This window comes from Megascapheus bottae, chromosome 2, assembly GCF_031878675.1.
Source record: "Megascapheus bottae isolate mThoBot1 chromosome 2, mThoBot2.hap1, whole genome shotgun sequence".
Lineage (NCBI taxonomy): Eukaryota > Metazoa > Chordata > Mammalia > Rodentia > Geomyidae > Megascapheus > Megascapheus bottae.
In genome coordinates, this window is record NC_143510.1 from 33,632,057 (window position 1) to 33,657,817 (window position 25,761).

Here is a 25,761-nt window from a genome sequence, read left to right on the forward strand (position 1 = left end):
TGTTACTAAGAGTGCTGCCATATGTAGGCCACGCTCACGCTGCAAGTCTGCTTAGCAGTACAGTTGTTGGCCAAGTTCCCGCTAAGGTAGGCATGGCCAATTCCTGGACACCTTTTGACTCAAATTCCGGGGAGTGTGGCGTGCGCATGTTTGTCCCATTACTTAATGCACTGACATGCTGTACCAGGTTTTGGTATATCAAAAGTGATTCCATGTAGGTTCATATAAGTTCAGCGGTTTTTACACAGTGATGAAATTGCTAAAGGGTGCATGTCTCAGGACATTCTTGGTTGTTAAGCAACCTATTAATGTATCTACCTAGAACTTACTTTCTGTAGCGTAGAGTATTATTAATGCAGTAGCAAAAAGAAGTGTATTTTGTCTCCTGCCTCTTTGTAGCTAAGCCTGAGTGCTACTGTCTGTTAGAAGAGGATACCTAATAGATGTCCAAGGACCAATTAAATGGAGATCCTGAGCTCTTGTTGGGAGCTCTGTGAGCCTCTGAGCCTTTCTGTGTTTGAGGTGTCAGAAGATGATAATCAGGATGTCTTCTGGGTGGAACGGAGGCTATGAGTCAGAAACATGACCATTTAGTCTTTTGAAGTGTTCTATAATAGCAGGATCCCATAGACAAGCATCTAGATGTATGCTCGGTAGGTGGCTGCATTTCTGTTACTCTGTGGAATAAATCACTGCACATTTAGTGGCTCCAGACAAGTACTTGGATGTCACAGCTCATAGGCAACAGTCTGGGCATTGTATGGCTGACTTCTCTACAGCCAGGGTGTTAGCTGAGATTCCAGGGGCAGATTTTACTTCCTCGTGACTGCATGGCGAGAATCCTGCCTTGTGTTGGTTGTTGAAGAGGGACCACACATTTTCTTCAGAAGTTGTTCTTAGGGCCTTGCCCTGTGGCCCCTCCATCAACCCTATCACAACATGGCACTTAGCTTCTTCAGAGTTAGTAAGAACATCTCTTTCACTTCACCTCTGAGGAAGAGAGGCCCACCCAGCATTAGCTCCCTTCCCCCCCCTTTTTTGGGGGGGTTCAGTCATGAAGCTTGAACTACAGGCCTTGGCACTGTCCCTGAACTCTTTTGCTAGAGGCTAGTGCTCTACCACTCTTTTGCTAAAGGCCAGAGCTCCACTTCCAGGTTTTTAGTGGTTAATTGGAGCTAAAAATCTCCTGGGGACTTCTCTACCCAAGCTGGCTTTGAATTGCAATCCTCAGATCCCAGCCTCCTAAGTAGCTAGGATTACAGGTGTGAGCCACTGGCACCCAGTAATTTTGTGGTTTTTATAGTTTGCTAGAATGCTGAGATTCCTTACTAGCAGTTCCCCCCCCCCAACTGAGAATTTTTTTTTCCCCTAAGAACTAAAATTTGCAATTGCAGCTATCAAGAGACAAAGTTTTTTGTTTTGTTTTGTTTTGGTTTGGTTTTTTTTTAGGTGTCTCCAGCACACTCGCTACATACAATAATTCTCAAGCTCATTACATGTGCCAGGTTATCCTGCCTTCTCTGTGTTGTTATGTATCAAGAAGTTTGGAGAAACAGTAACTAAATTTAAATGAGTTCTTTCCCTCTTCAGTTGGCAGAGTGCTCTTGTCCTTGGGAACGGTGTGTGGCTGGCTCAGCTGTGATGCTGGCCTTCTCAACCTCTTCTCCCCAGCCCCAGCCACTTCCTGCTCTCCTACCTGTGAGCTCTTGGCTCTTAGATGCATTGTTGCAGCTTGCTGATAGTTTGTTGGCTATTTTTTCCAGTTTGTGAATGAATATATTTAGTGTGGGAAAGCATATCTATTTCAGTTTTTATTTATTTATTTTAGTATCATGGCCTTGTGCTTGCTAGGCTGGCACAATACCACTGAGCTGTGCCTCTAGCCCATCCTGGAGGCTGCAAATATGGTACCAAGGGACTGGCATCTGGCAAGGGCCTTGTGTGCCATCCTCTGGGGGACGTGGAAGGGCAAGGGCACAGTAAGGGGATAGAGGTGCTGTGTTGTGTACCAATGAGCCAGAGGCCCCAGCTCTTCATACTTAAGAGAACAAGATAAGGGCGTTGATCTCATGAGGGCTTTCAAAACGATAGCAGACTTGTTTTAAATACAACATTGTTGGAAATGATGGACAGAGGTGGTTAGGAAGGGTGGAAGTTTTTGAGAGGATTCTGTTTTGCCCTGAGAATATAAAAAGGGGTTTTTAAATCCAGTCCTTGGTATTAATCCAATGTCACTTGAATGAGCTTTAGTATCTGTTAAATAGGATACTTTTACCTTTTACATCTACTACTTGAAGATAGTTGGAGTTGTATAACACATTTTCCTATTAAAGAAGTAATGAGCTCTACACTGTCCAGTTTCTGGGGTAAAAAAGTAAAACTTGGTCAGTGATTGCCACAGCTCCATTTCCTGACAGTGGGGGTAGAGCTCTGTAGTAAGACACACCAAGCACAGGTACACATTTCAGCTTAGACCTCATAAGGCTTATCACCAGAGCTAGTATTGGAATTGAGTGTCTTGGCTTTAGCAGAATGTTAGAGCTCTATTTGTTTCCCACAATTTTCTACATGTTTGTCTCAAATGAACCATAAGACCATTCAGTGCCAACATGTGGTTTTAATAACAAATAGGCATGGGCAAATAAGTGTTGACTTATAATTTGAAGCTTTATACCATATGCCATTGACATCTTCTAAATCAATTTATAATCAATTTAGAGCTCCACATTCAATGTTAACAAATTTATCCATCATTCTTTGGGCATTAATGTTTTGGGGGTACCTATTGATTATAAGCCACACATTTCCAGTAAGCTTTTCATAATATGTTTTTAGTCAAATTTTATGATTAAGTGAGAACAAATTTCCCTCAGGACTCTTTTTTTTTTTTGGCCTCTTGTCTCTGAACTATTATGGTTTATATTACATCAAAATGAGACTTTCAAAATAATTAACTATGGTCTTAATGGTATTATGTAGTTCACTTCTTCACAAAAGTTAACTAGACTTTTTTTTTTTTTTTGCCAGTCCTGGGCTTGAACTCAGGGCCTGAGCACTGTCCTTGGGCTTTCTCAAGGCTAGCCCTCTACTGCTTGAGCCATAGCACTACTTCCTGCTTTTTCTTTCTTCCTTTCTTTCCTTTTCTTTCCTTTTCTTTCCTTTTCTTTTCTTTTCCTTTCTTTTCTTTCCTTTCCTTTCCTTTCCTTTCCTTTCCTTTCCTTTTCTTTTCTTTCTTTCTTTTTTGTCCAATCCTGGGCTTGGGCTCAGGGCCTGAACACTGTCCTTGGACTTTCTTAAGGCTAGAGCTCTACAGCTTGAGCCACAGCACCACTCCTGGCTTTTTTCTATGTAGGTGGTACCGAGGAATCAAACCTGGGTCTTCATGCATCCTAGGCAAGCACTCTACCACTAGGCCAAACTCCCGGCCCACTTCCTGCTTTTTCTTTGTATGTGGTACTAAGTCTTCATGCATGCTAGGCAAGCACTATACCACTAGGCCAAACTCCTGATCCTAGCAAGACTTTTGAGGCCAAGTTTTCTATGTTATCTACTTTGAGTGCTAGGATTGGGCACAAGGGTATCTTTCCTCTTTTTTTCCTCACCTGATGGGAAGCCAGAAGCAGCTGTTCAGTCTGAATGTTTCTTCTCGCAGGTAGCTTAAGGAGGGAAAGAATAGATGGCAAAGGATGGGGAGAGACAGCTACTTACAGAGGCCATACTGGACTTGGGTATCTTGTCTTTAACTGACCTGGAATCACATTTTCAAATGGGCTTTAAGGTATTAAAGTATTCTGGTGTGAAAAGTTGAAGTAATGTAATATCTAAAACAATGTATTGCATTAGTTTTTGAAGTTAATTTGTAAATCTAGTTTTCTCTTGCCTTATTTTATGTCTATATTTTAGGATGAAAAGAAATTTAACTCTTGGAAGTAATGGTTGAGGGCCTGTAAATTATGCTGACAGATTAACAAGGAAAAAAAAGAGTTATGTGTGCATACACAAAGGTCACAACAAATGTAATTCAAAGAGTTAGTTAAAATTTTGGGACTGTAAAACTTGGGCTCTCCTAGCAGAGATTTACAATAGAGCAAAACCTAGATACATAAGGCCATTTAGTATGACCTTGTGAAAGGACCCCAGGATGTAGAAACAAAAACCATATAATGAGTGAATCGTTGTCCTTAATGTACTATGTTATCTCTTATCTCTTTTGCTGTCCCTTGGTTATCCAATATTGTTACAGTATTTTACCTTGTTATCTGATATATTGTACATATGTGTATTTAGTTATTTGAAAGTGGATAGAGAAGAGGGAAAAACAAGATGAGGGGCGGGGTGGGGGGAGGGAAAAGTTGACCAAGACATGAGAAAGGGTATCAATGTTTGTGAAGTAATGCACCTTCTATCTGGTGAATATAATGTAACCCTTCTATTAATTACAATAAAAAATACATGAAAAAAATGTTGGGATTGTATACCATTAAAGAAATGTTTTGGGTCAGTACTGGGGTTTGAACTCAGGAGTTTGTTAGGCAATTACTCTACCATTCTTTACCGTGGCCCATTTGTTTTTTTTTCTTTCTTTTAATTTAATTTTATTGTTGGGTTAACATATAGAGGGGTTACAGTTACATTCATCAGGTACATTACTTCTTGAACATGGATATCCCTTCCCATGTTTTTCTCCTACTTTCCCTCCCCTCACTCCCTCCCAGTTGGGTCTAAGGTTTTGTTGTTGTGTTTGTTTTGGTTGTTTTTGCTAGATCTTTCCTCCAGCCATGATCCTTCAGATCTCTACCTCTCAAGTAACTGGAATTACTGGTGTAAGCCACCATACCCAGCCTGTATACTACCTTTAATAGAGCAGAGGGTCCCATCTGAGAGAAGACATGACTTCTGAGAGTGGGGAGAGGGGAAAGGACATTTATGGAAAACCAAGATAGAAAAGAGGGGGAGAGGAGGAGAGGAAAAGGGGGGGAGAGGGAGGAGAGGGAATGGGAGGAGAGAGAGGGAGGAGAGAGGGAGGAGAAGGAGAAAGAGAGGGAGAGAGAGAGAGAGAGGGAGAGAAAGCACGCGCGCGCGCAAGAACAGTTTTGTAATAGTGGTATTGATTTCTCTAGGAAGAGGCTTCTGGGGAAGGGCTTTGTACCAGTGGAGTTCTTGGAGCAGATTGTATAAATGTGCCACAATTTGTTTATCCATCCTCTGTAGACATTGAGTCTCCAGTTTGGGGTTCTGAAGCAACTGTGGGTATTGTACACATCTTTGTGTAGATATTTGTGTTACTTTCTTTTGGGTAAACCCTTGAGAATGAAATTTGTGGGTCATATGTTGTGGGTTTAACTTTTAAAGAAACTGCCCAAATATTTTCTATAGTGACTGTGCCATATCATACTTTGCCAGCTGTGTGAAAGTCCTAGTTGTTCTGGTGCTTTCTTTTTTCCATTCCAACTCAGGGTCATTGAGTTTCTTCTTACTTTATGGCATCAGTGCATCGTGTTGTTTCTCAGCTCAGGGGAGAGGCACATGATCTTTTGCCTGATTAAGTGTGGTAGTTGCAAGGTTTCCTATACATATTCCTAAGATTGGAAACATTCCCTATTTTTCATAGTTTGCTACTTGTTTGTTTAATTTTTCAAGTACTTTTCCTGCATCTGTTGAGACCATCTGGTGTTTGTTTGTTCCATCAGCATGGCAGATGATGTTGACTGGAGGGAGTGAAGGAAGGACGCGGTGTCCTGGGATTTCTGGGATATGCTCCTGGCTCATTACTGTGAATCACGATTTTCATGTACCTTTGGGTTCACTGGCTAGGGTTTTGTTGAGAATATTTTCCCTTAGTTCTTTTCCCCTTTGGGTTTGGCTTCACTTTGTTGATTCCTTTCCAGCATCTTAAGTCGCAAACTTATATAATTGATCGATAGACCTACCTTTTTTCTCATGTGTTTGAAATCATACATTGATCCCTAAACACTATGTTAATAGTGTCTCCCCAAACTCTAGATATGTTGTTTTCATTTCAGTCATTACATAAGATTTTAGATATTTCCTTATCATGTATAAAAACCATAGAGAAAATAGGAAGCTAATATATAAAATGATAGTTCTGTTCCTTGAATTCATCACCCAGCTGAAATAAGGAAGTGAACTGAATTACCAAGGGTTATAATCCCCTCCAAGAAAGGGTAGAACACAGCAACTTTCTGCTATGGTAGAAAGGTGGGGGTGGGGATCATAGAAGTAGGAAGAAAACATACTCTATTATTTTTTAAAAAATGGTTTGTGACAGTACTAGGAATTGAACTTTGAGCTCCAGTGCTACTTGCATTTTTCCTGCTGGTTAGATGGAGTTGGAGTCATGCACTTTCTTCCCTGGACTGGCTTTGTACCACGATTATTAGATCACAGCCTCCTGAGTAGCTTAGCTTACAAACAGGAGTCACTGGTGCCCATCTCCTAGTTAATATATTCAATTACTTGCAATTTACTGATAATAAATTGATATCTTAGAAATTAAATCTTCATGACCATGCCGTTATCTTATAAGTTGCTTTATTGTTTATTAAAGGACCCTAAAGTTACAGTCCAATACTTGAGGAAAGGTAAGCAGCTCTCATCAGATGGTAGATGATAATGACCAGAAAGGTGTTCATAATGTAATTGTATGCCACTAGTGATACCTGTCTCTTCCTCCTGTTTACCGCATGGATTCCTCTTTATCTTCCTCCCCTGGAATCCTCAGTAATTGCTGGAGTACAGTTGTTGCTATGTTTGTTTGTCATTAAGTAGAATCCAAATTGAATTTTAGCAGATTTCCTCTACATCTGTGTCTTTGATGGTAGCTGGGTTTATGGCCTCTTACTTATTAGTGCTGCGGGTCGTAACAACCTTATTCAAACAGAACATCTTACACAGAGGCTTTAAACAGGTCATGACAGTGAGTGACTTTATAATGTTTGGTGCAATAAAGTGAGTATGCTGCCTTTTGGAGTAGAAGACCTCTAAGTGCAGCTATTCATTTTGTTCATCAATAAAACATTGTAGAATAACAGCTTACATCTGTTTGGGGTATAAAATTGCACGTTTTGAAGAACCATCACTGTTGTGTAACTGCAGAGCTGACTCCGGTGGGGAGATAGCTTTCAGGCAGGGCAGGGCCTGGCAGCTGTATTGTGCTGAGGCCAGGGGAAGTGTTGTGTTCACTGTGGAGCTGTTTGTGACAGTTCTTCCCCACGTGTGCAGCACATTGCCACCGTGGTTTTCTGTCCTGGAAATGATGGGAAGTATGCAACACAATTCAGCTTGAAGAACTTTGAAGAATTTTCACACATTAGGAGTTTTTTTATTATAGAATTTATTAACATTGATTTTTACGTCATATTTCAAATGACATATTTAACAAACAAGTATTCAAGAAGGGAATCTCACTGGCACTTAGATTTTAGAACATAATTGAAATTAGGCTGAGGGTTTGAATGCCATAAATACATATTAATCTATGTGTTAAAACATCATGTCTATAGAGTCACAAATTTTTATGTCTGTGTAGTTGTGTTTATATTTCCAATACCATGTCCATAGCATTGGGTACGTGAATGATGAGTCCTCACTCTTGTACTGTTTGGATCTAATAGCCACATATTAAGGATACCATGCACCTTTTGATCCTTAGGTTTTGACTTGTCTCACTCAACATGATTCGCTCTAGATTCATCCACTTCCCTGTGAATGCCATTATTTTATCTTGTCTGTTGGCTATGTAGAATTCCATTGTGTGTGTGTGTGTCTGTGTGTGTGTGTATATACACCACATTTTCTGTGTCCATTCATCTGCAATAGGGCATCTGGATTGTTTCCATCACCTGGCTATTGTGAATAGTGCAGAGATGAACATAGCTGAGCAGATGTCCTTATCATATCCTGGGTTATGATGTTCAGGATAGATGCCCAGAAGTGGTATGGCGGGATTGTAGGGTGCCGGGGCCAACCGGCAGCAAACCAGGGTTCGCAGATTGGGGTTCCTGAAATAGGGGACAAGGACTAGGAAGAAAAAGAAGAGAGACAGACACACCGGGTCCGGGATGTCCGCAGTCCAGGCAAAGACTGCCGAGACTGCCGCGTTTATTTTCCACTCCCCTTTCTTCCCTCCTCCTCTCCCAGGGAACCTCCAGGTGTTACATTCATATGTTAATTCTCAGGTCATTTACATAGAATAGGGCCAGAAAGCAATAAGACAATATAGCCATCATCTGATGCAAGTCAAGGTACAGTTTGATTCCACTCTGGCTCCCAACAGTAGGGAAGGTCAATTTTCAGTTCTTTAAGAAACCTCCACATTGCTTTCCAGAGTGGCTGAACTAGCTTACAATCCCACCAACAGTGTAGTAAGGGTTTCTTTTGCTCCACAACCCTGCCAGCATGTGTCATTGTCTGAGTTCAAAATCTTGGCCATTCTTGTTGGGGTAAGGTGGTATCTTAGGGTTGTTTTTATTTGCATTTCCTTTATGACCATAGATGATGAACATTTTCCAATATGTTTTTCTGCCATTTTAACCTCTTCTTTTTTTAAGTTTCTCTTTAGTTCCCTTGCTCATTTAGTGATTGGTTTATTGGGTTTGGGGGGGGATTAGTTTCTTGAGTTCCCTGTAGATACTGGATAGTAAGCATTTGTCAGATGTATTATTGGTAAATATCTTTTCCCAGTTGGTTGGCTATCTTTCTACTTTAGTAGCAATGCTTGTATCTGTGCAGAAACATTTTATTTTTAGGTAGTCCTATTTATCGAGTCTTTCTCCAATCTGTTGTGACCTTGGGATTCTGTTCAGGAATCTTCTGCCTGTGCCTATGAGTTCCAGCACACATTAGGAGTTTTATCTTACTAGAAGCCCAAAATAAATTTAATTATTTAGGCACTTGTCACATATTTAATTGTCTTTGGCTGTCAGTTAGTTTTGTTTTAGAGAGTAAAGTTGGGGTTTACTGTTAGTTTGCTTTTAAAAATAAGTATCTAATGGAATAATTTGGCTCTTCCAGATGTGTGATTTTTTTTTTTTTTTTTTTTTTTTTTGGTGCCAATCCTGGGCTTGAGCTCAGGGCCTGAGCACTGTCCTTGGACTTTCTCAAGGCTAGTGCTCTACCACTTCAGCCTCAGCACCGCTTACGGCTTTTTTTCTATGTATGTGGTACTGAGGAATCGAACTCAGGTCTTCGTGCATGCTAGGCAAGCACTCTACCACTAGGCCAAACTCCCGGCCCCCAGATGTGTGATTTTTAAATTACCTCTTTAAGCCAAAAACTTTTGATAAATTTAATAGAAGAAAAAAGGCTGAGTGTTTACCCATAGCACGCATACTCTAGTATCAGTAAGTACCAATATAAGATAATGTTTAGCTGTAACCCATTTTATGGGTTCTAGCAACGGTTGTTACAATAAATTTTAAAGCTTTTTTCATCTTACAAATGTGAAATATTTATATTGCTATTAGAATATGATAAATTTACATCTGAGAAGAGAAGAACCAAAGAAGAAAATAAAATAATCTACAATGCTAATGCTACCAGTTAGTCCTTTGGGGTATATTTTATTTTTATTGCACATCATAAGGGTTGTTTTTTTTTTCCAGTTGTGGGGCTTGAACTCAGGGCCTGAGCACTGTCCTTGGACTTTTCTCCAAGCTAGAGCTCTACCCTTGAGGCACAGCACCACTTCCAGCTTTTTTCTTTGTATGTGGTGCCAAGGAATTGAACCTGGGTCTTCGTGCATGCTAGGCAAGCACTCTACCACTAGGCTGAACTTCTGGCCCCACACCATAAGGTTTTAGAACTTTAGAAAAGCCTTAATTATTGAAAATGCAGCTCATATTTGAATCAGACCATGCCAGGTCCTTTAATGTTTGCTACCCAACAACTACAGTTGACTTCTCTAGTGGAACTTGGATACTCAGAGTGAAATGGTTGCTCATTTGTTACATGACAAATGTTTCTGAGGTTCTATGCTGCCAAATTAGTCCAAACTGTCAGCACTGATCATTCCCCCCCCCCCCCTCCATCTTTGCTATTTCCTTCTGAATAGAAGACAGATTTTCTTTCTGTGGTCACTGTCAAAATTCAAGGCTACCTGTTAGTCTACAGAGTTATGCAGATGTTGGTGAACTTTAAATTTCTGATTAAATACAAAAGCCTAAGAAGCAACTTTATGCCCTGATTCGTAAGAAGCAAGTTCCTCTTAGGTTTCTGACCGTGCAGCACACACCCTTGCTGATACGTTCAAGTCCATGTTGACCACCAGCCCAACACTAGAGGCAGAGGGCCACAGTGGGCCAGGCCTCGTGGCTGCAGCTCTGGTCATTTGGGCAGCGGGCAGATGGTACACAGGGGGAGTCCACTGGGATACAGGCTTTTTTATTCATCATAAGAAACATTTACTTTGTGTTTCTGTGGCCAGGTCCTGTCCAAAGTGTGCTTTTCCCTCCATTTCTCACTGTCACTTTATGTCCCGGGGCTAGAAAGCTAGAAATCTGCAGTTATATTGCTCCTCTTTTTCTCAACCTGTATATACCTACGAATTTGCTTAATTATCTCTATTTTTATGTATATGTATATGTAAATTTGTAAATATAAAAAGTTAAAATGAAATGTCTACAGATTTTTGCAACAAATAATGCGACATAAATGCTGATTTTTCCTCATCTAATTTTTTTTTCCTCCCCAGATTCCTTTCTCTTTGGTCCAATTTCCCTTGTGGGAGTCCTTAAAGGTAAGTTTTTCAGTGTTTATATTGAACCTTTAATTTTCACAAGTAGAATGTAATTGTGAGTTTAAGATTCAGTACTACTAACAGCTGAGAAGATCTTGTGCACATGACTTTCACACTGGTCTGGTGTTAGGAATGCACAGAGCAGGCAGGACTGACAAAACAGCTTTGTGTTTGCATCTTTCTATATTGCTGCTGTTTCTCTCCACACAGATGTGTTTTATTTCACTATGTGAGTGTGTAAGCACGTTTGTGTGTGTGCATGTGTGTGACAGAGAGAGAGAGAGGGGGGGGGAGGGAGGGAGAGAGGGAGAGAGGGAGAGAGGAAGAGAGGAAGAGGAAGAAGAAGAGAGAATAACAGTGAGAGTAAAGCAAAGACAGTGAGGCCCTGAATGGTTGAAAGGCCAGACTCCTTGACAGGCAAGACGGGGACACAGGGCCCTGTACTTTGTAGTTTTTGTCTTAATCCCAGCCCAGCCCCCTAGTAGGACGTGGAGCCCCTAGTGAGAAGCAGCAGTAAGTGTATGGGCAGTTGTGAATAACTCATGGAGGAAACACTCATTTGTTCAGGAAGGAAAAATAATTTAAAATCTGTTTACACATAGACCTTGCATTAGGCTTTGCTGTAGTGATACTTGAAAAGCGTGGAGCATGGTATAAAGTGCATAGTGTCTGCCAGCATTTTAAAGACTAATCAAAAACTAGAGAACTTTTTAAAATTTTTGCCAGTCCTGGGCTTGAACTCAGGGCCTGGGCACTGTCCTTGGGTTTTCTCAAGGCTAGTGCTCTACCACTTGAGCCACAGCACCATTTCTGGCTTTTTTTGTGTGTGTATGTGGTACCAAGAAATTGAACCTAGGGCTTCATGCATGCTAGGCAAGCACTCTACCAGCAGGCTAAACTCCTGGCCACCGAGAACTTCTTACATGTTCTTGAATTCTTATTTATATTGGGTTTCTATATATTTGTTGCTGGGCTAATTGTGAAAAAAAAATCAAAGTGTCTTAGTCAAGTAAAATGACCCATAAAGAACCAAAAGGTAAAATGGCACAGTATCTGGATAGCTGTCTGGGCTGGTTGCTGTTTGCTGATGCCTATAATTCTACTTAGGAGGCAGACATCTGAGAATTCAGATCCAGAGTCAGCCTGGGTAGACAAATCCGAGAGATTCTTATCTTCAGTTAGCTAGCAAAAGGCTGGGACTAGAATTATGGCTCAAGTGGTTGAGTGCCAGGCTTGAGCAAAAATCTCAGTAAGAGCTAGAGGGCCTGAATTAAAGCCCCCAGACTGGTGCCCTCCCCACAAATGCCCAAAAAAAGAAAAAGAAAAGAGAAAAAAATCTAGGTGACTATTAGATAATATGAAACAAAAAGAATCCATAATCATGTAGAATTACTATTCAGTGAATGCTTATACAGAATATCCCTTGAATAATGTCATAAGTTATTTGAACTCTATTGAAGTTATTCGCTGAAGAATAATAGATTTATATAAAACATTATTCTAGCTACTCAGGAGGCTGAGATTTGAGGATTATGGTTCAAAGCTAGCCCAGGCAGAAAAGTTCCAGAGTCTTATCTCCAATTAACTGCTCAAAAACCAGAAGTGGCACTATAGCTCTAGTGCCTTGATTACAAAGAAGCTCAGGGACAGTGCCCAGGCCCTGAGTTCAAGCCCCACAGCTGAAAAAAATACATAAATTAGAAAAATATTAAGTATTAAGAAATAGTTTTTAATATGTGATCTGGTTTTAAGAGGTAGTACTATTCGTTCAACATAGCTTTTTTTTTTTTGGCCAGTCCTGGGCTTGAACTCAGGGCCAGAACACTGTCTTTGGATTTTCTCAAGGTAGAGCTCTAGTGCTTGAGCCACAGCACCACTTCTGGCTTTTTCTATGTCTGTGGTACCAAGGAATTGAACCCCAGCCTTTGTGCACTCTACCACTAGGTCAAACTCTCTGCCACCCCCCCTTTTTTTTTGGCCAGTCCTGGGGCTTGGACCCAGGGCCTAGGCTTTGTCCTTGAGTTTTCTCAAGGCTAGTGCTCTACCACTTGAGCCACAGCATTCATGTATTATAGGCAAACACTCTACCACTAGGCCAGGTTCCTGGCTCCTCAACATAGGTTTTTGAGTCTTTATTGTTGTTTTGTTTTATTTATGCTATTTTCTGTGTGATGCATGATGAAAATAGTTTTCTTAGGCCACATTTTGGGGCACGAAGTGAGAGCCATCCAGTGAGAAGGTCACATTCCATTAGCATACCAGCACTCCCTTTTAGTGTGTGGCAGAGAACAATAAGCCAACAGCTGTCCAGCAAACAAGCCTCACTTTATGTGTGCCTCAATAAGCAGCATTCACTCAGATCCGCACACTCCAGTGTCCTCATGCCTGAGCTCTGTGAAGGAATGTCTGGAGGCCCAAAGAGGGAAAGTCACAAGGCTCACTTCTTTCCCCTGTGAAGGACATATGGAGGACTCTGGCTAGTTAAGATACATCTAGGATTTCACAATAATAGATAAGAGACTGTTTAAAGAATTTAAACATACACACACACACACACACACACACACAAACACAAAGATGCTGTATACATGTACATATACATACATATACATGTAATATATATATACATGTAATATATATATATCAGTCCTGGGTCTTGAGCTCAGGGCCTGGGCATTGTCCTTGGGCTTTCTCAAGGCTAACACTCTACCACTTGAGCCACAGCACCATTTCTGGCTTTTTCCGTGTATGTAGTACTGAGGAATTGAATCCAGGGCTTTGTGTATGCTAGGTAAGCATTCTACCACTAGGCCATGCTTCCAGCCTAGATGCTGTATATTTTTAAACATGACAAGTAAATACATATGATAAACTTCACTCTTGAAAAATATGTTTTACAAATTTTGACAGATTTTGTGAATCACCACTGCATCCCTTGAGTTCCCTGAGTGTTCGCTCTGCCCCAGCCTTTTCCAGACTGTTTCCCTTTTCCATGACATGACATCTTGTGCCTTCCTTCTCTTCAGTAGAACTCTTGACATTCTTCATGCTGAGTCTTTTTTTTTTTAATTATTGGGGTGATGTACAGAGGGGTTGCAGTTACATTCACCAGGTAGTGGGTACATTACTTCTTGAACATTATTACCCCTTCCCAAGTTTTTTCCCCACTTTTCCTTCCTCCCACCTCCTTCCACTCATCTTGTTTTCACTTACCTTCCCATTTTCAAATATACTAATAAACATATATACAGTAGACCCAAGTACCAAAGTCAGATACAGTAACAACATGAGATAAACCTTAAGGGGAAAAAAAGAAAAAAGAAATAGCTTCATGAAGTACATTAAGAAAAACAACCACAAAGATAAACCTCTTGATTCCATATCCTGGAGTTGCATGTCACTTAGCCTCATCCTATATGGACATATGTATATAGCTTTTGAGCTATTATGATTCTTCTGTTAGGAGAATCTTAGACATATACTAATTGTTATAAATGAGGGAAACCATGGGGCCTATGTTTCTTTGGATCTGGCTTACTTCACTTAATATGATTTTTTTCAAGTCTTTCCATCTCCTTACAAATGGGGCGATGCCATTCTTTCTGATGGCAGCATAGAATCCCATTTTGTATAAATACCACATCTTCATTTGTGTTGGTAGTTTTTTAAAGATTACTTTATTGTATTTCTTGGTATGTGACTATGCAGTACAGCGCTTGGTTTTTCCATTCATTATTGATATGCATTTGGGGTGCTTCCAGTGGTGGTGGTTATGATAAAAATGCTCTGAATGTTTGCTTATAGGATTGTATTGATGTAGGTGGTTTAGAGCATGGAGGGGTGGTGTGGGTGGGTCAGAAGGAAAGCATGTGTTTGGTTTTTTAAAGGAGCTATGGACGTTTGCTCCCCAGCAGCTCCGTTACTCCACCTTCCCACTCAGCTCCCAGTAGCTCTGTCTCTGTGATTACTTGTTAGTTGATTTTTTAGAAATCAGCTGGCTATTAGTGTCTGATTGTGGTTTTCATTCCTAGTTGCCCTTATGGCTAAATAATGCTGAGCATCTTTTTCTAAAGTTGTAGTTTAAAAAAAAAAGTGCAAAACTCTCCCCAAAGCTGTGAATGTGAGATTGTGGTGTTTTTGTAGAAGTTGGCAGCTTGGGTACTTGTTTTGTTTTCATGTTTATGATTCTATCCACTTGAACTTGCTTTTGCAACCAGGGAAAGAGATTTTGTCCAACTAGGCTTATGTGGGAATGCTCCTCCGGAAATGTTCCCAGTCAAGACCTGAGCAGTACACAGTGGGCCTTAGAGAGGTCACTGTCGCAAATTGGTCCTTGCTTTTCTTCTAAAGTCACTCCATTCTTCCATTAACCTCTTTAGAACCCATGGCCACCTGTTACGGATTCCTCGTAGGTCATGCCTGGCCCACGTCCTAACGAGTTCTCTACCTTCTCATTCTTTTTCCATACTAGTCCTCCTTGACACTTCTGTGACGTAACCCCTCTCCAAAAATGTTCTCGTGTTAGCAGGCGGTGAAGACCTCCTAAAACTCCAAAGCATGACGTTGTCGGCACTCAAGAGTCTCCCCACTGTGCCCCTTGCTGGTTTTCCCAGTTTCTTTCTCCTCATTTATTTTTGTAAAGTCCCATCTTCTCAAATCAGAGTGGCTTCTTTTCTGCTTTTACATACTTCTCTCTCACTTGTTGGCTTCTTTCTGGATGATGCTTCCAAGGTTCCAAAGGTGATGCATCTTTCAAAGCTCAGTTCAAGTTTTGATCTACTTGATTCCTTCCTGGCCAGTACATAGACACTGACCTGTTGATGGTCTCGATTGCTGGTGATATTTAAGCATGCACTGTATTGTGTATAAGACATTTTTAGAACCAAGCTTACAGAATTCAAAGAAAGCTTCAAACTTCTATCATTGATAGACAAATGGCACCTGTAGTGGCTGAGTCTTTATTGCCGCCTGCTTTGAGCCAAACAAAAACAATGGAAAATATTTATATTTACTCCAGGTGTTTCTGAACGCCTAGAAGAAAAAGCATGTTGGAGTTCATGGTGTTTAGTATCTGACAGGGACTGTAGCTTATGATTTCATCTTGTCCCTTGACTTTGGAGACTGCCTTTAGAGTTTTGATTCTCACATTAGTAGTTCTATAACAAAGCACATCAGTCCATTCTACCAGCCTAGCACTACCATCTGTCTCCTTGACTTCTCACTTGAGGTGGCTCTGGGTATGAGGGGATGGAGATGGAGAGGAAGGTAGAAAAGGAGAGAGAGAGTGATTCATGTGGCAAAGGTTATGGCTTCTGGAAAATCTGCCTTCGTCGACTAGCTCCTCAGTCTGATCTGTGTACCTAACTTTTAATACTTCCTTCTGAATTTCAGTCTGTGAAGCCAAAAGCTTACCACCTAGTTCATTTCTATCATTTTTATGACCTGAACCTAAAGGTAAGAGTTAGCACAGACATAGTGAGTTTGGGTCATTTGTCCAATAAAACAAGAAAAGTATTTCTGAATTCTTCCTTTGTCTTCTTTTTATTCAACCCCCCCCCCACCACCTCCTTCTTTCTAGATCTTATTCCAGGTGCTCTACCACTGAGATACAGCTTCAACCACCTTTATCATCTTTCTTTGAGTCATTTTCTTATTCAGGTTTATGACTAAAATGCAACAGATACAATCCAGGAAGACAGTAAGATTCCTGTTCTAAGTCACTCTGCTTTTTAAATTCAAATTATCAAGCATAAATTCATATTCAGCATTTTCTGAAAATGCCTGTAATGATTCATCACTCCTTTGGGAGTATAAGACTCTGTCAGTATGATTGAAAGGGACCCTTCTAGATACTTGAATATAATTTCTTTTATTATTATTTATTGTGTGTATGTGTGTGTGTGTGTGTGCATGTGTGTGTGTGCACGCGTGCACGCGTGCGTGCCAGTACCAAGGCTTGAACTCAGGGATTCGTGTTCTTTCTTGGCTTTTTTACTCAAGGCTAATGTTCTACCACTTTAGCCACATCTCCACTTCTAGATTTCTGGTGATTAATCAGAGATAAGAGTCTCTCAGATTTATCTGCTTGGGTTGGCTTTGAACCATGATCCTCAGATTTCAGCGTGCTGAATGGTGAGAATTTACAGAAGAGAGCCATCAGCACCTGGGAATGTGGGAGTGTAAGCTTTGAAATCTTGTGTTCTTTCCACTTGTTCATGTTGGGCATGTCTTGGGGTTTGGGGGATGTGGTGAGATGGGATGTGTTCCCTGTTTTGTTCTTCCTCAGAAGATACTGTGGTTGATCCCAGTCTTTCTTCCAGCCAAACCTGAACTCTCTTGAAGGCCATCTCAGCACAGCACACAGGTGCTGTTGAGTCATCTGTGGCTGGCCCCTCTTTGCCATTCCTCATTCTTACGATTCTGTAACGTCAGCTATGTTGGTTGGCCTATTTATACTTTTTTTTTTCATTCTTTGCACAGTGGAAAGTTATCAAATGCTACTTACATTGTAGGGACTCATGTAGGCACCAAATATTTACCTTCTTTCTTTGAGTAGCCGCAGGGCCCTGTAGAGCTCTGGAGATGACAGGGATGGGGCTCCTGTCTTTACCAAGTCCTGCAGAGCAGAGATTCCTTTAGGGATCATGAAAGCTTCATGTCCTTCCTCATATTTCTCTGTTGGGGTATAAGACAGAGGCCGGCTAGTGTGTCTGTTTTCAGATGAGTGGGTCCTGCCAGGACAAGGCCTTCAACTCCTGCCTTTGAACTATTTTGAATAAACATCTTTCTAGAAGGTTTAATTTTTAATTGATGTAGCGATTGTGCATTTGGGGGGGCAATATGTGGTATTTTAAGACTTGTGCAGTGGTCAATGGTAAGGGAGCTTAGATATCATTCATCATTTGTTTGTGGCAATAATGGCCCTCTTTCTTAATCATCCCCTACCTCTGTTTTAAAAGGGTTGTGCTGTACTTAAACATAACAAGAAAAGTGTTCTTTTGCATAAAAAGTATTAACTAGACCTTTGGTTGACACATAATCAACATTAAGGAGCATTGGTTATATTAATTATTTTGTTGTAACTTGAAATTTCTCAGAGACAGTGAGATGATAATGAATGAGGGAGGGCTTTAACCCCAAAATTAATTTAATAGAACAAAAACAATTCATACATACAGAAAGCTCAGAGAACCTTCAGTCAGGACAAATAACCCAACAAACTTTAACCAAATGCATCTAAAAGTATTACTGTGAAAACGACATACTTAAATATTATTGAACAAACCTAGCATTGTATCCCAGCCTGCTTTTGCTCAAGAATAGTAAATACCTTTTCCTAGTCAAGACTTTTTTTTTTCTAAAATCTTGTCTTTACCACTCTAGTTACATAGAATATATATTGCTGAATACCTTTAACCTGCCCAAAGTACAAACCAACCCATACAACACTGGTGCTACTGACACATTCTGAGAGTTTCATTCTAGCTGTAGGTAGTTGTTACCAGAATAAACAGTGTACTCCGCATGAGTCTGTTTAAGCAATTTGTGTGTCTGTGCGTGTGTCCAGTATTAAAGGAAGACTGGTTCTGTGTGAGGAAACTATGATTACATTACTGGAGCCATGGAATGGCAGCAGTGAGTGGTGCCTGCTTTGTCTAATGTTCTTTACAGTTTTCCATGTTAGTTTTGGAATTAGGAGGTTCTTAAGTTCAAGGCCAGCTTGGTCTGTATAGAGAGATCATGTCTATGAATGTGTGTATCCATTAATGTGCACAGAAGAAAAACCAAGGATATTTTCAATAGCCAGTCTCTTTAAACTAGCTACTCAGGAGGCTAAGATCTGAGGATTACGGTTTGAAGCCAGCCTAGCCACAAAAAATCCATAAGGCTCCAATTAATCTCCAGAAAATTGGAAATGGTACTGAGTCTCAACATGCTAGAGCAGTATCCTTGAGTTGAAGAGCTCAGGGATAATACTCAAGCCCATAGTTCAAGCCCCATGACAACAGCAACAAAAAAAAGCCACAATCCTAGATCTGGATCCACTTGTTTATCTCAGACCACATTTCCCCATTCACATCCCAGTTTTACCACTAACTTACTGCTTACATGTTGACAGGTTACATAACACCTGAGGCCAACTTTTTTGTCTATGGAAAATCACAAAATATTAAAATACATATGAGAGAAGATTTGTGGGGAAGACACTAGGAGTTAAAGTGTGTTTTGTAACTGCTGTTAGAATCAGTATGTATGGATATAGGTATATGTATATGTGCATATGTTTATGCTAGTGCTTGAACTCAGCCTCATACATTCATACAGGTTTTTTTTTCACTCACAGCTGGTATTTTGCAACTTTGACAACTTTTAAATCAATACTCAGATAATAGAATTATTATCCCTAAAATGTTCATAACATTTTTCAAAAGAACTGAGGGATTTGGCATGCCTGTTTAGAACTAACTTTTGTGAATTGCAGTATATATGTTTAGAATTATATAGGAAATATATAAATATATAAAGCACTTCATTGTCTTTAGGGAATATCATCTTTATTTTGTGTGTGTGTGTGTGTGTGTGTGTGTGTGTGTAAGTGTAAAATATTCCCTGAAATATGTTTCTTTTGCCCACTGGCTCATAGCTGCCTCTCTCATTTCTTTGACTTATTTTAGAATGAAGTTAAGTCCTTGGGAAAGTCTCTGAGGTCATCGGTGAAGAATGCCACCAAAATAGCTCCTCACTTTGGTTCCCATCCCCAGAGCTGACCCACAGCAGGTTCCGATAAATGCAAAGATCCAGTAACTTGTGTTTTTCTTTCTCCTTCCACACAGGCCCTCTGGTCCTGGCGGCAGGATCGTGTGGTGGATTCTTGGCAGTCAGCAGTCTGTGGAGCTTTTGCAGGTGCAAAGGATTATGTTATACTGGGAAATACCAAAGAGGGGGGGGATGTGAAAATATTAACTATGCAAAAACAACATTCTTTAGGCATTCCAGATTGTTGAGATGGAAGAGCTTCACTAGCTGAGAGGAGTGTCCTGGGGGGAGAAAGTACCAAAAAGGTGTCTCTCTGAAAGACAACCAATTAGTTTTTGACAAATTTCCTTTTTTCTTTTTACCTTTATGAAAGATTTCACTCAGGCCATTGCCTTATCATAAAAATGACTTATGAAATCCTCTGTGCGCAGGCCTTGCTGAGGGTGGGAAGGTGGAGCAGAGCTGGCGCAGCTGTCTGCCTTGAGCAGTACTTTGGCTGTGACTCACAGGTGGTGTGACATGTCTGACAGCACTGCAGATTAACTGGTATTGGGAGAGCACAGGCTACTCTGCAGCTTACTGAAGGCTGAACTGCGATAGGCGGAAACTGCCGTTCAAACATCTGGACACTTTGGGGACATTAAAGCGAGGTCAGAGTCTCAATGCGCATGTCATGTCATCCTAAGTCATGTGAATCTTTTAGGAGGTCTTCATGAGAACTCAGGTGCTTTAAAGAAGAGACTGATGGTCTTAAAGCCTGAGAGAAACACATGTCATTACAAATAAAGATGAATTCTAGTTACAGTTGTTTTGATGTACGACAGTGAGTTGATGGGTAGGTAGATTTAGGTCAATTTTGCTGGAAAATAAGTCTTTTCCAGTTTGCTGGATTCATTTTGTTGATAGTGACTAGGAAAACAACAGAAATCATGATTTTAGTGGATTTTTTTTTTTTTGGATAGTGGGGTTTGAACTCAGGGACTCACATTTACTAGGCAGATACTCTTATCACCTGAGTCACACTGTTGGCCCCTTTATGGATTTGTTGTTTTCAAGGTAGGCTTTCAATTTATACCTGGGCTGGCTTGGACTGTGCTCCTCCTATCTACTTTTCAACATTGCAGGCATAATAGGTGCATGCTACATGTCTAGCAATTGTTCAAAATAGTTTATGTGCCCAGGCTGCCCTTGAACATGGATCCCTTGCTCTCTACCTCCCAAATTGTTAGGATTACAAACTTGAGCCACAGCAGCTCCATAGTATCTTTGATAGTAATTATGGATGTGCGCATCAGGAATAATCTTGTCTCTAGACAAGACACCAACATGGAGTGATTAGAATGGGCCATGGTTTCCACTGAGACAGTCATTAGCTGTGTTAAAAGAGTGGGTAGTCTTTGTTCACTTCACAGCAGTCAGGGGTCTTCCCTACCTAATTTAAGGAAAGAGTGTATTTTTGTTGACTCCCTCTTGGGTTTCTGATCAAAGTGAGCATTATGGAAATTTAGTCATCTTAGATAAGGAAGGCCACTTCAAGTTAGCAACACTAAAATTTCCATGTGTTAAAATAAGTATATATCCTGTGACCATACATATGCCTTAAATAGCAAATTCAAAGATTTGCTGTCACATGCATTGACAGTACATATTGTGGAAATTGGCCTTCGTTAGAGCTCCATTTTCTGAATAAGCACATTTCCTCGACTAAGCACAGTTGGCTGAGGAGAAAGGAAGGAAAGTTCTGCTCTGTGATTGGAACAGGCCATCCCAGCCCCTTCGGGTCACGTGGCTCATAGAGGCTGAGGACTCTGAGTTCTGGAGCTGGGCCGAAGGTGCTGCACTGGACTCTCCCACCTTGCAGTCTCAGGTCAGCAAGAAGTTTCTTGTCTGCCCCAACTCCAGCAAGAAATGATGGCCTTCCCTAGTGCCAGTTGCCGTACTTGTTTTGTAGGAACTTTCTGCAGGGACCAAGTAAATAATGTATGTTGTCAGTGCTTTGCAATCTATAAGACTATACTTCCATAAATAGCTGTTGCTTTTTCAATAATAAGTAAAACTGAGAAAATGAAAAGCTATTAGAATAGTTCATCTTCTCAAATGCATTAAAAGAGCAGTGCTAATAGTCCCTGTGCAGACTAATTTCTTCTAATAGCTTACAGATTTTAAGTAGTCATCTTTTTTTTCAGATGACGTTCTATCTGATAAGTAAAATGTAAAAATCCCATTGCCAACAGATGTACATAGTTAGCAGAAAAATGCCTTGGGGCTGGGAGTTTGGCCTAGTGGTAGAGTGCTTGCCTAGCATGCACAAAGAACCCAACTTCCACCCCCCAGGTTAACTTGGCTAACTGATGGCCTTGAGCCATCCTCTGCGCCATCCTCAGCTCTCGTCCTTGCTTGTGCTTGTTTTGTAAACTACTTGGCACAGATGGCCAAAGCTGCCTCTTGGGGCAGGTGTTGATGGGTTGTCACGCTCAGAAATTCCCCTGGCTTCTGGTTAAACAAGGGGGAAAGAAGGACTTGCCAGCTTTCTCACTTCAAGTTCATGTCTGAGTGCAAAAGCATGAAGTTCTCCAAGTGCTCATGCCACTTGCTGTGGTGTTTCTAATCAGTGTCTCCTAACAAACACCTGTCTGAGAGAAGGTAAGGTTTGAAATTCTCGACAGGGTACAGGAGTATGTGGGTAGCAAAGGATGCCTGACATAGTCCTTAACACATGCGATTAAGCGCGCTGGGGACACCCATGTGGAGATCATGAGTGAGGGGAGCTGGACAGAGCACTTGTTTTCCCACACTCACTGGAGTAGCAGAAAGCCTGGAGAAGCAGCGGGTATAGCAGGCTGCCAGGGGTGGCCTCCTGATCTCTCCCCTCTAACCCCACCGCTCCCAGCCGCTGCTCAGAGGTTATAGCTCCAGACATATTTTGGGAAGCGGCTCATTTGTCTAAGAAGGTAAAGATGGCATCTGTTTTCTAAGGAAGCAGTAGAGGCCATTTGATTATACCAAGTTCTGGCCTGACAGTCACCTACCTTGAATGGAGACCACCAGATTATCTCATGTGTGTGACAGGAGCATGCAAGCAACCTGAATCACTGTACCAGTTACTTCCTTTCTGATTGTTAGTATGTTCTTATGTATTTCTTACTCATTGTTCGTCTAAATCCTCACTCACCGTCTCCCTTATTATGACCATGTTTTGATAAGACCTTATTTTTTGTAAGTCCTTCTTGCAGCCTCTTGAGAAACTCTGGAGGTCTGTGCTTTATAGTCTGATATTTGAAGACCTTCAAATTGCCTTGTGAACGATGTTTTCAGAACACTTTCCATTCTGGTGATAAAATGTGGCCCCATGAAGTGAATGTGTTTTGGGCCATATGTTCTGGGCTGAGTGAGGCAGAAACTTGTAAGAGAACCTTGGCAGGCATCACACTGGAGGATGGTAAACACTTGCAAGGGGTTGGAATAGTCTCATTTGATGTAACCATACTTACATTCCTGGGTAATGTTTAGTCTGTTTTAACTGATTTAGGATAGTTTCAAATAGGAAAATGAGATTTAATTTGGCCTGTCTTATATCAGGGTCTTAGGTAATAGAAAGAGCACTCCTTTGGAAACAAATGCTGTGTGGCCTGCCTGGCAAGAGGACAAATGGGACTCAGAACACCTGTGGAGCTGAAGCACTGGAAATGGTGACAGCCGAGCCAGATCAGAAGCCAGCACAGCGCAGGTGTCAGCCCCACCCTTCTTCTCTGCCTTCTAGAGGCTGAGCTCACGTTTTCAGTTTATAAAAATGTAGATACTTGTCAGGGCAACCACTGAGCATTTTCAGTGTCTCCTGTGCAGTGGGCTAGTGCTGGGAAGAAAGCCGCCTTTGTCCCGGTCCACCCAGGGGAGCTGATTCCTTGCAGCACTCTATGTGAGCCGTGCTTTGTGCTAGATACTTGCCTAGACGTGGTTTGTCTGCTTGTTACAGAGAACACTGAGGCACTAAACCAGTAGCCAGGAGCTGTATGGTTCTGGAGTCAGACTATAAGAATCATTCTGGGCTCTGCATTTACTTGCTCCTTCTGCAAGTTGGCTTCCAGAAGTGTCAGTGCCCTGCCCCCACACAGGGGGCATCTCATGAAGTCCTGTCACTGGAGAGTCTGTAGTTTACCCTTGGCCGGTCACGTGGTACAGCTGATTGTAAGCCATAGTCCTGACTACAGAGAACTGTGCGCAAGGCCAGGACATGCAAGGCCTTGCTTCCGGTCAGGGAAACCGCTGATGATTGCAATGGTTCAGGGAAATGGAATGATATGAGTGTGTTGCTTTTGTCCCCTTTTGTTTTTTCTTTCTTTCTTTCTTTTTTGGTTGGTTGTGGGGCTTAGGCTCTGGCCTGGGTGCTGTCCCTGAGCTCCTCAGCTCAATGCTACTGCCCTGTCCCTTGAGCCACAGTGCCACTTCTGGTTTTCTAGTGGTTAATTGGAGGCAAGGGTCTCATGGTCTTTAGTGCCTGGGCTGGCTTTGAACCGAGATCCTCAGATCTCAGTCTCCTGAGTAGCTAGGATTACAGGTGTGAGCCACCATGCCCTGCTCAATTCTTTTTTTTTTGAAGGGTGGGATTCTTAGGAACAGGTCTACAAATTTGTGAAGTGTAAAATATTTCTAAATCTCACATATTCTTAATTCAAATTATAAATTCGATTAAACAAAGGAGGTTCTTAACAAAGGGTTGGCTAATTGACACTCCTTACCTGGAAAGAGAACAATGTGCATGGCTAACTAAATTAGAAAATAAGTGCATAAATATACCTTTCCATAAGTGTCATCACAAATGTGACCTGAAATTGGATGTTTACCCCAGTGATCTTATTTCAGCCACACATTTGGAAATATATTTGGCAGAGATCAAATGCCTCTCATGCACAGAGGGAGAACACAGCTGTTTCTAGATGTGTTTGACCCTCACAAAACTTCTGAAACACTTTACAGTTTATGATTTCTCTCTGTAGGACCTCTTGATTTCCAATACATCTTCATACCATACTAAATGCAATATTGAAACCATGAACTGTAGTTTAAGCTAACTAGAAAAGTCTTTTGGTTCATGTGTGCATGTTGGAAAATCTGTGGGCCATTTGGCCATCACAGCATGCGGATGGAGAACGTGAGAGAAGACAGGGTGGTATCCATAAGGCAGAATGCCTGCTGGAACTTTGTGGGATTTGAAGATGCAGAGAAGCCTGGAAGCAGAGGAACTCCTGGGCTGTTACCAAGAGTCTGTGAAATACCGAAGGATTTACTCTTGAAGAATCCAGCCATACATGCAATAAATATATCTTTTTATGACTTTCCCTTTTGCTCTATGTGGAACAGAAACATCAGGCACATTTTGGAATGATTGTGTAGAAAAGCGGCCTTAGAGAGGCACAGAGACCACCTGAGAGCTATGTGCCTCTCACAGGGAGAAGAGTGCATGGCCACACGCACTCTCCTTGAAAGTCCAAGATGGACTGTAGAGCTTAGGGAGGATGCATTGCGTTTGTCTCTTTTATTTGTGGCCCCAGATTTATGCAAAAGAAATGAAGCCTGCAGGTAAAGATTCTGCACTCCTTCCCTGAAGCAGTGAGCAGCCAGGGTGCTACAGGGATTTCAGCAGAGCTCTAAGGACTGTAAAATGCCATAGCTGCCACCTAGCACACGGAGCTCATCTCCCTTCTGTGTTGTCTTGTGCACAGGTGGCTTTGCAGCTGTTGTCACCACCCCTCTGGATGTGGCAAAGACAAGAATTATGCTGGCAAAGGTAAGTGGGACAGTACTGTGATGTTGGATTACAGGAACATAAATACAGGGAATGAAATGTATCTGCTGAGAACAATAGCCACAGGATCCCTGCAACTACTGGTAACGGGTGGTAGCATTTCGTCGTGAAAGCAAATAGGCCTGAGTGCCTTTCTTGGTGATGACATTTTCAAATCTGTTTTTACTGGTGACAAGCCTAGGGTTCAGACAGGTTGACTTGCTTCATGTTAGTCAACAGCTACGAATGTAGGCTCTTTGCTGAGGCCATCGTTGACTAGATAAGTTCTGATAGTTGCCAGAACCATTAGGAAAATTACTAAAATGTGTTTACAAAAATAGACTACTAGACTGAGGAATTAAAGGTAGGCCACACATATAAAATGTCTAGACCCAAACCAGTTATTGGAAAGTCCTGTCCTTACAGGATACCACAATATGTATATAATTTGGGTACATAGGGAGAC

The 25,761-nt window shown here is 41.3% G+C and overlaps 1 protein-coding gene across 2 annotated transcripts in view; it reads left to right on the forward strand.

The window, feature by feature from the left end:
* Nucleotides 1–25,761, forward strand: part of Slc25a26 (solute carrier family 25 member 26) — a 73,799-nt gene that overhangs the window by 44,391 nt on the left and 3,647 nt on the right. For both annotated transcript variants that reach the window (XM_090323742.1, XM_090323751.1), the window contains 3 exons: nucleotides 10,712–10,756; nucleotides 19,591–19,660; nucleotides 25,234–25,298. In XM_090323742.1, the coding sequence (XP_090179868.1) occupies nucleotides 10,712–10,756; nucleotides 19,591–19,660; nucleotides 25,234–25,298 (180 nt within the window). The remainder of the gene's footprint in view (nucleotides 1–10,711; nucleotides 10,757–19,590; nucleotides 19,661–25,233; nucleotides 25,299–25,761) is intronic.